Raw genomic sequence first — 13530 nt, 5'->3', positions numbered from 1 at the left:
CGTAAGAGGCTGCATGTTTGCGTGAACACGTGCGCAGCTATGTGCGTGCCTCTCGCAGATTGATTGTGATGACAGTTTGATTGAAAATGGATGTGCTAATCACTGGATGTGGTGGAGTCAATAAGCTTACCCTCCAATCAACACTTACAGCGAAAGCATATGGGATCCTGTGGGTGTGTATCTGTGTGTGTGTGTGTGTGTGTGTGTGAGGCCGTGTGTAGGTGTGCACACATGTATCAGGAGATGGAGAAACTCATAAGACCTGAAGTGTTAATTAAAGCGTGACCCTGGGACAGGAGAGAGAATGAGCGGCATAAAGACGGGGCAGAGTGAGTGAAGCGAGCGAGGAGGAGGAGGACAGATCCGACACTGTGATTGGCTGAAAGGCAGCGATAGACTGTGGCTGGGAGACGGGCAGATTGCATTTGGCCCATTTTCCAAACAATATGACAGATCAAGATGGCCTTAGATTCCTAAATGACTAATGTTAAAGGATAAAGCCGGACCTATTTAGCCTTTCTTATAGTATCAAAAAAAACCCTGAGGAGACTAAAACCAACAATGAAGCAATATGAATGAATATAATCACATATGAATGCGCAGCCAAAGCCTCATATTGGTTTTCTCCCTCTGTGCTATAGAAACATATTATACGCAAAGATTTTTAAACACAAATCAGAGCAGCACAGTGTCAGCGGGCGATGCTCCATCGTTTCAGTGAACGTGATGAGTGCGGTTTAGTTCCAAACACCTCAGAGACTTTGTGATCTCTGGAGAGCGGCGCTGTGTCAGGCAGATGTCACCGAGCATGCTCAGAGGCTCTGCGCCTTGTTTTCACAGCTTCTCTTGTTTACAAGCCGAGCGGAGTAAACCACAGTGGCTGTGTTCTCACTAATAAAGACATGGCACCCAGCGCCATGACAGAGGACTTTTATGTGTTTTTAATAACATAGGTTTTGTTCAACAACAGGGCAGCGACAAAGGCTGTGTTCGACTTAATCAGACAATAGACTGCTGATAATATTAACCCTTGTTAACATCATTATATAACACTTTGTTATTTGCACTCATCCACTTTTCTTTCCTTTTAGATTTAGTTTCTTTTCCTCTGACCTCTCCTTTCACCCCAACCTGAGCTTTTACATTCGATGATTATCTTAATAATATTGAGTGTTTTTGTGTAAATGGGCGACAAAAGTGAAGCGAAAAAATGATTCATGATAGATAGATGATAGATACTTTGTCCAAATTGTTTGATTTTAGCTGGAGTAGAAGCAGCTCACCTGGCTCCATGAAGCAGCAACTAAACCAACCGACCATCTGAAACTCCCAAATTAACACTTTACATCTCGTACAAATCCTGAAGTGTAAAAACGACACTGAGCTGTTTTACAGGGCTGATATGCAGGAACATTTCGTGGCTGGGTGTAGAAACCTCCTGGAGTTTCTGACTGTAGATCAAATTCTCCGCCATGCAGGCAGTGAAAAAATACTCAAGTATTCCTGGGGTCTGATTCAATCCTGGTTAAATTAATCTTGAATCTTTCACACAAAGTTATTTTCTAATGATTCAGGTCAACTCAAATCTGATGTGCTAAACTTTCCTCCCAGTCGTGTTTTGTAATCCCCTCAGTTTGAGAAGAACTGATTAAGGTCATGTCAATAATACTGGTGATGTCGTAGTTCAGAATGTGGAAAAGAAAAAAAGTGTGCTGTAAACATGTAGTATTTATAGTGTTTCAACAACACCTCCACGCCTCTCTCTAATATTTATATTTTAACGAAAAGCAAAGAAAAAGGATCAGCTGTGACAGACACAAATAATTCAAAACATTTTAAATGTTCACATTAAAAGCTGCTGATTAGAGCTGATGACTGTCTGAGTTCAGACTTGAGGTGGCATTCACGTGAATTTTCAGTCGGTGACAAATGTTTCGGATTATTCTGCAAGCGTTCATGCTCATCACTACTCAGAGTGGCTAAAAACACACCTTCATTTATGGGGCAGCTCCTCTGTGTATATTCAAGACTAAATCCATATAGACCAACAGTACCTTTGAGTAGTACTTTATAAATTCCCTAGATGCTGAGTTTACAGTGCTCTGCTCTGTCAGTCTGTCTGCCTCTGTTTATTTGTTCATTCCCTCTGTGCTTGTCCGTCTCTGTACATCAATCTCTTCTCTCTTTCCACAAACTTTGCACCTCCTCAGCCGCAGGAGCTGACGGATATTCTGGAGATCAGTAACATGGTGTTCACAAGCCTCTTCAGTCTGGAGATGCTGCTGAAGCTCATGGCTCTCGGCCTCTTCGGCTACATCAAGAACCCGTACAACGGCTTCGATAGCGTCATCGTCATCATCAGGTGGGGGAACTGGCGGCGTGTTTGTCCTTGTGTTTAACCCCAAAATGGGAAATCTGTCCTGAAATGTTCCCTCTGTCATTTTAAAAACATTTGAGTCAGCACTGCAGTCACATCCCCCTGACTGTCACAGCCTCTAGTACTGAAGCAGTTGCACCCCCAGTCCAGCAGCAAGCCTGCATTCACTCCATTATGTAGTACTACAAGCTAAATTATGTATCTGCACTTGAAGGCTCCGCTTGTTTACCGTGCACGCTGCTCTCACCTTCTTCACTCACTGCTAAGCTCTCGACAGCGTTCGCCCGTTTCCTCTTTTCAGTTGCCACATGTCAGGAGAAAAAGACTTTAGCACCTTCTCTACCTGGAAGGGAGGCTTTTCCAGGGCGATAGTGATGCTGACTTAAAGAGAGTTTCATCTGAGGTTAAGTCGGCATTGATCCCCCCCCCTCGGTTGCTTTATTGTGTGAATCAAGCTTTGTGTTTGTAATCGGCTTGTCATCTCTGTGTGTTTTAGTGTGTGGGAGATTGTGGGGGAGGCGGAGGGAGGCTTATCGGTGCTGCGTACCTTCCGCCTGCTGAGAGTTCTGAAGCTGGTCCGGTTCCTTCCTGCCCTGAGGAGGCAGCTGGTGGTGCTGATGAAGACCATGGACAATGTGGCCACGTTCTGCATGTTGCTGATGCTCTTTATATTCATATTCAGGTACAGTGTGTTCAAAGGCGTCGCTGCAGGGTGAGACTCACCAGCCAGAATGATTCTGCAGCTTTTTCTTGAATTTAATTAGGCTGATTATTTCTTAGAAAGATTAGAATCGGGACATATTAGAGGTGTATCATAACCTTTCATACAAACACAATTATTCACAGATGGCATTACTGCATCTTGTTGTATCAGTGTATTTTTTTATTGTTTTGTGTGTGTGTGTGTGTGTGTGTGTGTGTGTGTGTGTGTGTGTGTGTGTGTGTGTGTGTGTGTGTGTGTGTGTGTGTGTGTGTGTGTGTGTGTGTGTGTTGCAGTATCTTAGGGATGCATCTGTTTGGCTGTAAATTTGGTTTGCGTCAGGACAGCGGAGACACTTTACCGGACAGAAAGAATTTCGACTCTCTGCTCTGGGCGACTGTCACCGTGTTTCAGGTTGGAAAAACACACAAATACAATCAGATGTGCACGAGAACTCAGCAAATACACTGAGAATATTCGGTTTAAACGAACGTCCCCATCGACGTATTACTGTTAAATTTGATTTGCAAATTAATTGGGACGAGAGTCAAACAGCAGCTGCTGCTGTCACTGGCATTCGTCCTGACAATCTCCTCCATTACTTCATTTGCTCCAATTTGGAAACGCTGATGCTCCATTTTTCTACAACATATAAAACCTCTCCCAGTGGGCAGGTAAGCTACACTTCACGAGCGAGCGCCGGGTGAGGAGGAGAAATGAAACACGCGCTCCACAGGAGCTCGTTTAACACTGATGAGCATCATTACTGTTCAGCTGACAATGAGATGTTAAAGGAAGAGTACTCTCTTATTCTTCTGATTATACCGACTTTCATGGATTTTAGGAGATGTGGATGACTAACAGTTACCTGACACCACTGGTGGATTGAGAATTGATATTTTACAGTTAAACTATAAACTATGGTATAAATAAACATGTTCTACTGTTGCAATAAACATTCGAACGTGAGTTGTCTGACTGAAATACAACTAAATATAGAAGTAGAATGAAGAAACAGAAATACACATCTTCCTGTCTTTATTTATTCTATATTATTTTTAAGTTGCAAACAAATACTCATATTTCTGTGAACCAACAGATATATTGGTCGGGCTCTGAAACAGCTATTTGAAATGTGGTTTGGATTTCTAGTCCATTTTGTGTTTGACTTCCTCCGCTGCCTCTCATCCCATCTGCAGATCCTCACCCAGGAGGACTGGAACGCCGTGCTCTATAATGGGATGGCCTCCACCACGCCGTTGGCTGCCCTCTACTTTGTCGCCCTCATGACCTTTGGCAACTACGTCCTCTTCAACTTGCTCGTAGCCATATTGGTTGAGGGCTTTCAAGCTGAGGTGAGGGCAACGATGCAGTTTTGTTTGAGCCGCTTAGAGAACGAGGCACAGAGAACAGGACTAATTGAGCTCTGGCGTTCTGATGATACCAAAGCTCCTACAAGAGAATAATCTCCTCCATCCTGCCTGTGTGGTTTCTCCTTTCACTCTCTATCCACCACTCTCTTTTCTCTCGTTTTGTCGTTTTGTTTCTCAGTTATTCTTGCTTTCTATCCCCTTTTCTCTCTTTCTTACACGTACACACACACACGCACACTAGCACACAAACACACGCTCACTCTCCAGAGTAGGGATGTGTTTGATATCGCCTGCCATTCACAGTTGGTGAGCTTTTGTTGTTTAGTTTTCATCTTTTATCTCCAGCATCAGAGAGCACTTGCTCTCTCTCTCTTTCGCTATCACAAACACACACGTGTGCGCGCACGCACACACACACACACACACACACACAAATACCCTTTGCCAAAGCCGTCTGCCTCCATCTTTCTGGCGTGAATTTTAATTAAATTCAGTAAAGCTTTATTGGCGTGACTACAGGAGATCGCTGCCAAAGCCATGCACATAACTCAACTAGAGAGCACTGGAGATCCCCTCCACCCTTCTGCCTCCCGCTCTTTGTCTCTCGGTCCCCCCCTCCCGACTCCCACTCCCATTATTCACTTTTACAGTCACCAAAGAGTGACTAAACGAAGGTGATGATGAGAATGGAGATAACGATGATGGTGGTGACCCCATTTTGTGTGTGTGTGTTTTTAGGGTGATGCCAACAGATCGGAGGCAGATGACGAGAGACAGTCACTCTCTTTTGAGGACGAGGAGAAGTTGAGAGAGATATATGCTGCAGGTACAAACTCTTAAATCATCTTGGACACGGAATACAAACTCTGCTACAGTCGCCTTAAAGGATATTTTCTTCTTTGTGGTTGGAGTAACCTTCCCAGTTTGTAATCCGAATGTCACTCAGTGGATCGAAGACCTCCACCAAGGCCCAGGAGTCGACTTAAATTCAGTCAAGCTGCACCAAATTTCACACAATCACAGATATCAGTCTCTAAAAATGTCAGATTTTTTTCATCAAGATCCACAAATTATTCCCTGGGAAGAGGTGAGAATGTCAGAAAATGATCTATCGCACAATGTTAAAGAAAGTGATAAAGAAAATCCCTGGAACCGCCCCTTCATCTGGAGCCAAGCCAAAACGTAATGGCTTCTGTCTTGGCCCACGACCCTTTGTTCCAACAAGTTTCATGGAAATCCTTTCACACTGAAATTGACTAGATCTGCACCACATTGCACAAACACATAGATGTCAGTCCCTTAGACATGCCTGATTTATTTACTCAAGATAAAAAAAATTCCCCCAGGCTCCATTGTTTAAACACAACCTGTCACAAGATCAGACAGTTCATCAAAGTTATTTGGAAGGGAGAAAAAATGGGAAGAGTCCAATTATCAAAGACGCTTTTATGCTTTTAATGAAGTTTTATATTACACATGTTTTCCTGTTTAGAGGCCATAAGGTCAACTGATCCCTTTCACACTTTTAATTTGGAGCCTTTCCCATGTTTATTCATTTAAGAAAACTGCCTGTTATTTTTTCAAGTATTTGTAAAGTTGTCATGGCTGAAAATTTGGCAGGAATTGTACATTTTCAACAGCAAATTTCAAAATGCTCATTGTGTGTGTGTGTGTGTGTGTGTGTGTGTGTGTGCAGAGCTCAAGATCCAGTCTATGATGCTGAGCCCCAATGGTCTCCTGAACCCAAAGGCCTCCATGCCCCACCTCCCTCCTCCCCCTCTGCCCGTCATCACGCACACCGCAGCCACGCCCACCATCAATTCCGGCCAATCGCGGCGGGCAAGCATGGCCTCCATGGATTTCAACAACCCTGAGCTGAGATCACCGGTGAGCCTGAGTCATCACTGCGTTATCTGTCGTTCATTAAGTTTAGTGGAGCAGTCAGACAGAGAATGTTTGGATATATCCCAAAGTTCAATCCGGGCTGAGCGCTGATTCAATTTGGTTAGAAAGACGACACATGATGCTATTTCAGTTTCTCTCTCTGTGTTTGAAAGTGAACTTATACTAATTGGGCTCAGATAACTTTTCCATGGGTCTGTTTCTGTTCAACAATTTGAAGACCTCTGGCATGCACTTTGCATTTCCCACCCTCTGGAGTCAGTAGAGGTCTGTTGTCACTGTGGATAATTTTGGTGTTCTGATGTTTCCTGTTTCAGTTGATTTACAGTTTTACCTTGTTTCCAGAGTTATGCAGGTGCATTGAACTGTCATCCTCTCTGGATCTGGTTTCACACCACACATTGTACAACATAAGCACAGAGAAATATGTGTTCTTCCTCTCTCCCAGTCTGCTGGATTTCTGCGACTCTGACACATTTTAGTTCTTCTTAAAAAGCTTTTTCTTGAATTGTATTTTACCCTCCTGTCCTCCCGTGCATGATTTGTACTGATACACTTAAAGGGATAGTTCACCCAAAAATGAAAACTCACTCATTTTCTACTCATCACTGTGTCGATGGAGGGGCCGGTGAAGTGTTTGAGTCCACAAAACACTTTTGGAGTTTCAGGGGTAAACAGTGTTGGAGCCAAATCCAGTCCAGTTTAAATAAATGGTGACTTCACTTGTTCCGATGTGAAGAAACAACAGAAAAGAACTGAAAATGCTTCCATACTGCTCCTGTGGTGTCATCCAAGTGTCTTAAGCCCAGAGATTCAAATGCGACTCGAAGCAGCGTTTTTTACATCGTGTTTTTAGCCTAAATGTCCGCTGATATCCTCCTCCTTGTAACTTGCTGATCTCATTTTGCAATAACTTTTGAGTATCATGAGAACTAGCAATAGCTGCACTTCTAATTTGTGAAGAATAACATTTTTTATTGCATTTGAAATACCCTTCAGAAATCCCACTTTGTGTTACTGTTACTCGCAGACTCTGTGGGACAGCGGGCCGGAGAGCCGTCGCTCCAGCTGGACGAGCATGGGTCGAGCCCCCAGCCTCCACAGGAGGAGCCAGTCGGGGGAGATGGAGTCCCTGTTGTCCGACACACACTCAAACTCCAACTTCAGCAGCAGGGAGCAGTCTCTGGACCAGGCCGACTACCTGCAGGTGCCCATGCTTCACACGCCCGACTGCAACGGCACCACCTTCAGACTCGCTGACAACTGCTACGACGACGCCCCCCTAACGACGCAATACCACAGTGACCAGGAGGAGGAGGAGGTTGAAGAGGTGAATCTCTGGGCATTTGTTTTATGTATTTACAATCAACAAAATATAGATTAGGTTGGTTTTTTGATTCAGGTTTATCTGACAAGGAAAATGAATTTCACATGTTCAGGAGTTCAAAAACTGTTGTTAACCATCTTCACTGAGTAAACTTTAAATTATGTTTAAACCAAATTATACTTAATTAGTTGGATGTAAATTATAAGAAAAGCTGCTGTACATCTTAAAACGTAATAATAATTCAGACATTGATCTCATAACATTGAAAAACTAACATTGCATTTAATAAGTGTGTGTGTGTGTGTGTGTGTGTGTGTGTTCCTTCCAGAGTTTATGTAAGAAGGTAAAGAAGATCCTGGAGCCATATCAGCCCCAGTGGTGTCTGGAGCACGAAGAGTGGTCCCTCTATGTGTTCTCTCCTCATAACCGGTACACACACACACACACACACACACAGCCCCTGATACTCTCCTGATTGGCATAGGTGGCTTAAACCACGGCATGTGTGATAATTCACAGTTGAGGTGTGAAGGTTGAGGCAAAAGCCTCAGACATATAATTTTCACTTTTATCAATTAATGGTGGCAGCGATGCCGGGTGTGTGTTATAATTACAAACCCTGACGCTCCCTCTGTTTGCTTCTCTTCAGGTTCAGGGTGTGGTGTCAGAGGGTCATAGGTCACAAGATGTTCGATCACGTTGTCCTCCTCTTCATCTTCCTTAATTGTATCACCATTGCACTGGAGAGACCGGACATCCAGCCGCACAGCATGGTAGAAAACACACACAAACACATGGATTCACTTGTTGCACTAATTAGCATCATGCATTTCCTCATGGCTCTGTACAACATGCCTGACCCCAGGCTATGACCCGAACGTAATGGTTGAACTGAAACTGCCTCACTTCTCTTTTGTGATTTCCATAATCAATATGTGTTTATGTTGTTTTGATGCATTTGTATTCCTAATGTAAAGTGCTATTCACTACGCCACAGCCAAATGTAATTTAAGGGGTTTTAATGGACATTGATCTCTTGGATGAAGAGGAAAGATGAGTGGTTGTTGAGGGAAGGGACAGAGGTGAAGACGTGTCTGAGAGGACGCGTTGAAGTGCAGGTGGAATGAGACTCAGTGTGGGGATTGTGTCTCGGGCCTAATTCCACCTGAGCTGATTACGGGTCCCCCAGACAGTACTACGTAGATTTTGAGACGTATGCACTGAACTGAATAAGAAGGGATGAGGGATGGAGGGAAAGGAGGATGAAAGGATGTGGCAAGGGATTAGATGAGGTGAGTGGATGGAGGGAATGGAAAAGGTGGGTCGAGGAATCTGAGACACAGTGAGATGGATGTATAAATATAGTCTCTATATTAAGATGGACAACATGTCTCCACTTCCTCCCATTGAATAATAATGGTGGTGCCATCCATTCCACTGACAGAATGTTTAATAAAACATTTATTTTAATATTATTTAAATGTATTTGCGTACTTTTTGCATAATCCTGCTGACTAACAAATAAACAAACCAATTAATAGGACCGAAAACACAACCTCCTTGACAGGGATAAGAACCCCTCGAAGGCATTATCATGTGAGGTATGATATTAATGTCAATTTTTGTTAAATATAGGCACATTAACTGCAGAGATATGGATCGCACCGGCAAAAATAGACCAGACATGAAAAGAGAGAAGAGCCACAAATAAGAGTGAGATGTCCTCATCATTGTTAAGGCGGACATTAACACCAGCAGCTGCCAGAATGAATTGGACACTGAGAATAATTCTCTAGAGGCTGAAAGGAAGCAAATCTCTGCAGCCAAGTTCCAAACCAATGAATGTTCATAAAGATGATTCTTCTCGCTATGATGAAGCCAAAATATCCTGGATAGGAACGCTACCATCTAGTACTGATGGTCGACCAATCACGAGTCAGTCTCAGCCGTCAATCATGACTCAAGTGTGATAACGTAAAATAAGAAACAACTGTTTACGTGTGTTTTGACTTTTGTTTTGGCCCAGGTCCCATCTGCTAACAAGGAGCAGGCTGGGTTTATGACCTGTACTGCAGCCAGCCACCAGAGGGGAGCTGTCATGTTGTCCATCTGTATATACACTTCTCTGGTCTATTTATATAGATGTATATGTAGGCTACAAGTTAACGGCTAGTTCACTTCATTACAAAACAACCTGCGTCACCTTAAGCTAAATCAAATTTGAACCCCAACTCAATTTAAAATCTCAAGCAGCTCTTTAAAACAGAAAAGCTGTATCACACACAACAGGGTTGTTCTCACACACGCTCTGATGTAAGAGCAGAATCATGGTAACAACATGCGCAGCACTGTAACACATTGAAATGAGCCGCAGAGCAGAATCAAAGCTAAAGAAGCTACTGGGACACAAAAGCTTTTAACTGACGAACGTGCTTCTCTGTGCACACTCTCATGTGTGTGTCTGTGTGTGTCTGTGTGTGTCTGTGTGTGTCTGTGCGACAGGAGCGGGTGTTCCTCAGTGTGTCCAATTACATCTTCACTGTGATCTTCGTCGGCGAAATGATGATCAAGGTAACCATAACAATGCACAAGTTTTCCGAACAGCTCCTTCACTCAACAGTCATTTTCCCATCTTCACTTTCAAAAGGGCAATTTTCTTCTTGGACGGAGATTAGAATTGCCCTCAGCCTCCTATTATTCTATTTTCTCAGTAATTATTGTCGGATGGATGTGTGTCTGCATGTGTGTGTTTGACAAGGTGGTGGCTATGGGCCTGTACTTTGGAAACGGCGTGTATCTCCAGAGCAGCTGGAACATTTTGGACGGGCTGCTGGTGTTTGTGTCGATGGTGGACATCCTGGTCTCCATCGCATCGTCAGGTGGTAACCGGATCTTAGGCATCCTCCGGGTGCTCCGTCTGCTCCGCACCCTGCGACCTCTCAGGTATGAGAGATTTTCTCCCGTGTTTGTTCCCTTGTGTGTACAGTGTATATTAATGTGTGTCTGTGATTGTGTGTTTTGTGTGTTTTACAGGGTGATAAGTCGAGCGCCAGGTCTCAAACTGGTGGTGGAGACTCTCATCACGTCCCTCAGACCCATCGGTAACATCGTCCTCATCTGCTGTGCTTTTTTCATCGTCTTTGGAATATTAGGAGTCCAGGTAAACATTTGAACTCCATATGTTTCCTCCTCATCAACTGCTGCTCGTTCAGCATTTAAGTTTAAACTTATTGTCACAGTGTTAAATGTCACCAAATATCCGAAGCTTGTGTTTACCTCTGCGGGACGACACTGATCACCGCGGTTTAGAATAAATGAGGCAGAGCTTGGAAAATGCTTCAGGTAATAAAAAGTGAAGAGAAAAAAATTGGGATAAAATGCAAATGAGCAGCTGATTATGCACCGAGTCCCTGAAAGTAATTATAAAAACAATGGTTCAGCTACAGGGGGATTGTGCTGAGAGAGTTTCTTTTTGAGTTAAATTTTAAATCCATTTTCACCTGGATTTTTCTATTATTAATATCATTAATTAAAAATGTTGTTATTTATTTATTTGATGCAGTTATTATCCATTTTAATATTAAAAATTAATTAATAAATAAGCCATAAAAAATTTGATCAATCACATTGTAAAAAACAATGGCTACCAATCTCTTTATGATAATTGTGAAAGAAAATAATTAATGATAAAAATGTTTTCGTAAATTTGTAATTTTTTCATGTTATTTTCCTGGTGAAATATTGGAAAAAATCCTTTAAAGTAAACAATTGAGAAGAATGAATTTATTTTTGATTAAACTCTTACATCCCTATAATTATGAGAATTAAGTTGAAATGTTATGAGAATAAATTCATATTTTTTATCAGAAAAAAGTCATAATATTATAAGGATAAGTCATGATTTAATTAATATTATTTTATTTTTTCCTTTAAGTGGCCCTTATAGTCATACAAAAACATATATATATATATATATTCATGGTCATCCTATTATGTATGTGTGAAATTAACATTTAACATTTAGTTATATAATATTATAAAGAGTGCATACAACAGTCACCTGAGAGTTATCATTAGAGGCCATTGTACAGAGATGATTGACCTGAATGTGCAGCTGATTTAATCAATCTTGTCGTGGGGTCAGAAAAACGCCTGATGATGAAGAAGTCACGACTCTCTGAAAGTGCTTTCAGAGAACAGCCCCGTTTGGTCTTCTCTCCATGGGGCGTAAATTAAAGCAAATTTATTCATCAAACCTAAATATTCAAGAAGAATTTCCCCCACAAGTGCTATTTTCTCTCTTTTTGAAAATCTTGCTGCGAATACTCACACGCAACCCTGTCACAGTAAATGAAGCTTGATGAATGCTGAAGCTAATATTAACACTACAGCATATTTGTTAAAAAACACAGTTTGAGTGGATTATCTGAGAACGCTGCAGGCTGGAGTGTTACAGTGCTAGTTATGGCTGTGAGGCAAACTGGACCAGATGGTGTTTGGATATCTATACTGCAACATACACTGTGTTCAGTGACTGTGAAGATACCCCACTCTATACTGCCCACTTGTGGTGATGCTGCAGAGAAGGCAGAACGTGGAGACCCAGGGCCTTTTAATGAAAGTGTACGAGGCTGATGCTTGAATCTCCAAGAAGCTGCGGCACGAGCCAAATGTTTGCTAATGTTGTTGTTCCCATCTGCTCTGCTGTGATATGAAATCTGATACAGAGAGGTGTGGTTTATCAGATTCTGCAAATGTTATTATCAGAACCTGGAGAAAACCTGAACTGAGTTTCCGCCAGGTTCTAGTGCAGAACGTGGAGCCGTTGGTTTTTCAGTCTTCGAGCAAATATCTGATTAGTTGTTTTCTTTTATGCAGATTTTCTCGTATCCTTACCATGGGCCCCATTAGCTGAATGAGTAAATGAATTAGGAGGCCTGTATGGCTCTCACTCAGCACTTTGCTGTACACAAGTACACAAATCTCATCTGTCTATGTTACCTTGTGGTAACGGGTTGTTTCCGGTGCACACATCTCTCTGGTTGCAGCTGTTTAAGGGGAAATTCTTCTACTGCGACGGACTCGACATCAGTAACATCACCAATAAAACTCAGTGTCTGAACGCAGGATACCGCTGGATGCGCAGGAAATACAACTTTGACAACCTGGGACAGGTCTCTCTCACACACACACACACACACACACACACACACACGCAAACACACACACATTTACATATGTTTAAATATAATGACTTATGTTATAGAGACTTGCTTTTTGTCCCCATAACAAAGACACACGCTCGTACAAACTGACTGACAGCATGACGCTGCTTTACATGTGTCTCGCTCTTCCAGGCGCTGATGTCACTGTTTGTCCTGTCGTGTAAAGACGGCTGGGTCAGCATCATGTATGATGGCCTGGATGCTGTCGGAGTGGATCAGCAGGTAAGAGCACACACACACACACACACACACAAAGAGAGAAATGAGGAGACTGTTAATCCCGTGTATTTTGTATTTCTCTGTGTTTTGTGTCAGACTCAGGTTGCATTTGATCTTGGGTTTGGGTTTTTTTTCAAGCAGAAAGGGGAAATGTTTCAGGAGAGAAGGAATATTTCAGGAGAGAGGGGAGGTGCACGGAAAGAGAGAAGGCAGATGGAGAAATAGATGTGACTTGACAGTGCTGGCAGTTTCACTGCTGACTCATTACTTACATTGTCTTCTTGTTTATGCTCTCTCCTCTTCTTCTCCACCCCACCTCACCCCTTGTTCATCACTCTTTGGTTCCCCCCTTTCTCCTTTTTGTCCCTACGCTACCTCCACACCTCTTTTCTGTCCTCTCTCTCTCT

At 42.6% G+C, this 13530-nt stretch overlaps 1 protein-coding gene across 2 annotated transcripts in view; it reads left to right on the top strand.

The window, feature by feature from the left end:
- The window catches only part of LOC109638238 (voltage-dependent T-type calcium channel subunit alpha-1H-like), a 45993-nt gene that overhangs the window by 20873 nt on the left and 11590 nt on the right, over positions 1 to 13530 (top strand). For both annotated transcript variants that reach the window (XM_069529770.1, XM_069529769.1), the window contains exons 11-24: positions 2211 to 2362; positions 2874 to 3059; positions 3374 to 3491; positions 4277 to 4432; positions 5189 to 5276; positions 6147 to 6337; positions 7383 to 7682; positions 8008 to 8108; positions 8329 to 8452; positions 10182 to 10250; positions 10438 to 10622; positions 10713 to 10839; positions 12728 to 12853; positions 13037 to 13126. In XM_069529770.1, coding sequence (XP_069385871.1) covers positions 2211 to 2362; positions 2874 to 3059; positions 3374 to 3491; positions 4277 to 4432; positions 5189 to 5276; positions 6147 to 6337; positions 7383 to 7682; positions 8008 to 8108; positions 8329 to 8452; positions 10182 to 10250; positions 10438 to 10622; positions 10713 to 10839; positions 12728 to 12853; positions 13037 to 13126 — 2013 coding nt within the window. The remainder of the gene's footprint in view (positions 1 to 2210; positions 2363 to 2873; positions 3060 to 3373; positions 3492 to 4276; positions 4433 to 5188; positions 5277 to 6146; positions 6338 to 7382; positions 7683 to 8007; positions 8109 to 8328; positions 8453 to 10181; positions 10251 to 10437; positions 10623 to 10712; positions 10840 to 12727; positions 12854 to 13036; positions 13127 to 13530) is intronic.

Source organism: Paralichthys olivaceus, chromosome 8 (genome assembly GCF_024713975.1).
Source record: "Paralichthys olivaceus isolate ysfri-2021 chromosome 8, ASM2471397v2, whole genome shotgun sequence".
Lineage (NCBI taxonomy): Eukaryota > Metazoa > Chordata > Actinopteri > Pleuronectiformes > Paralichthyidae > Paralichthys > Paralichthys olivaceus.
This window is presented reverse-complemented; position numbering and strand designations above follow the sequence as displayed.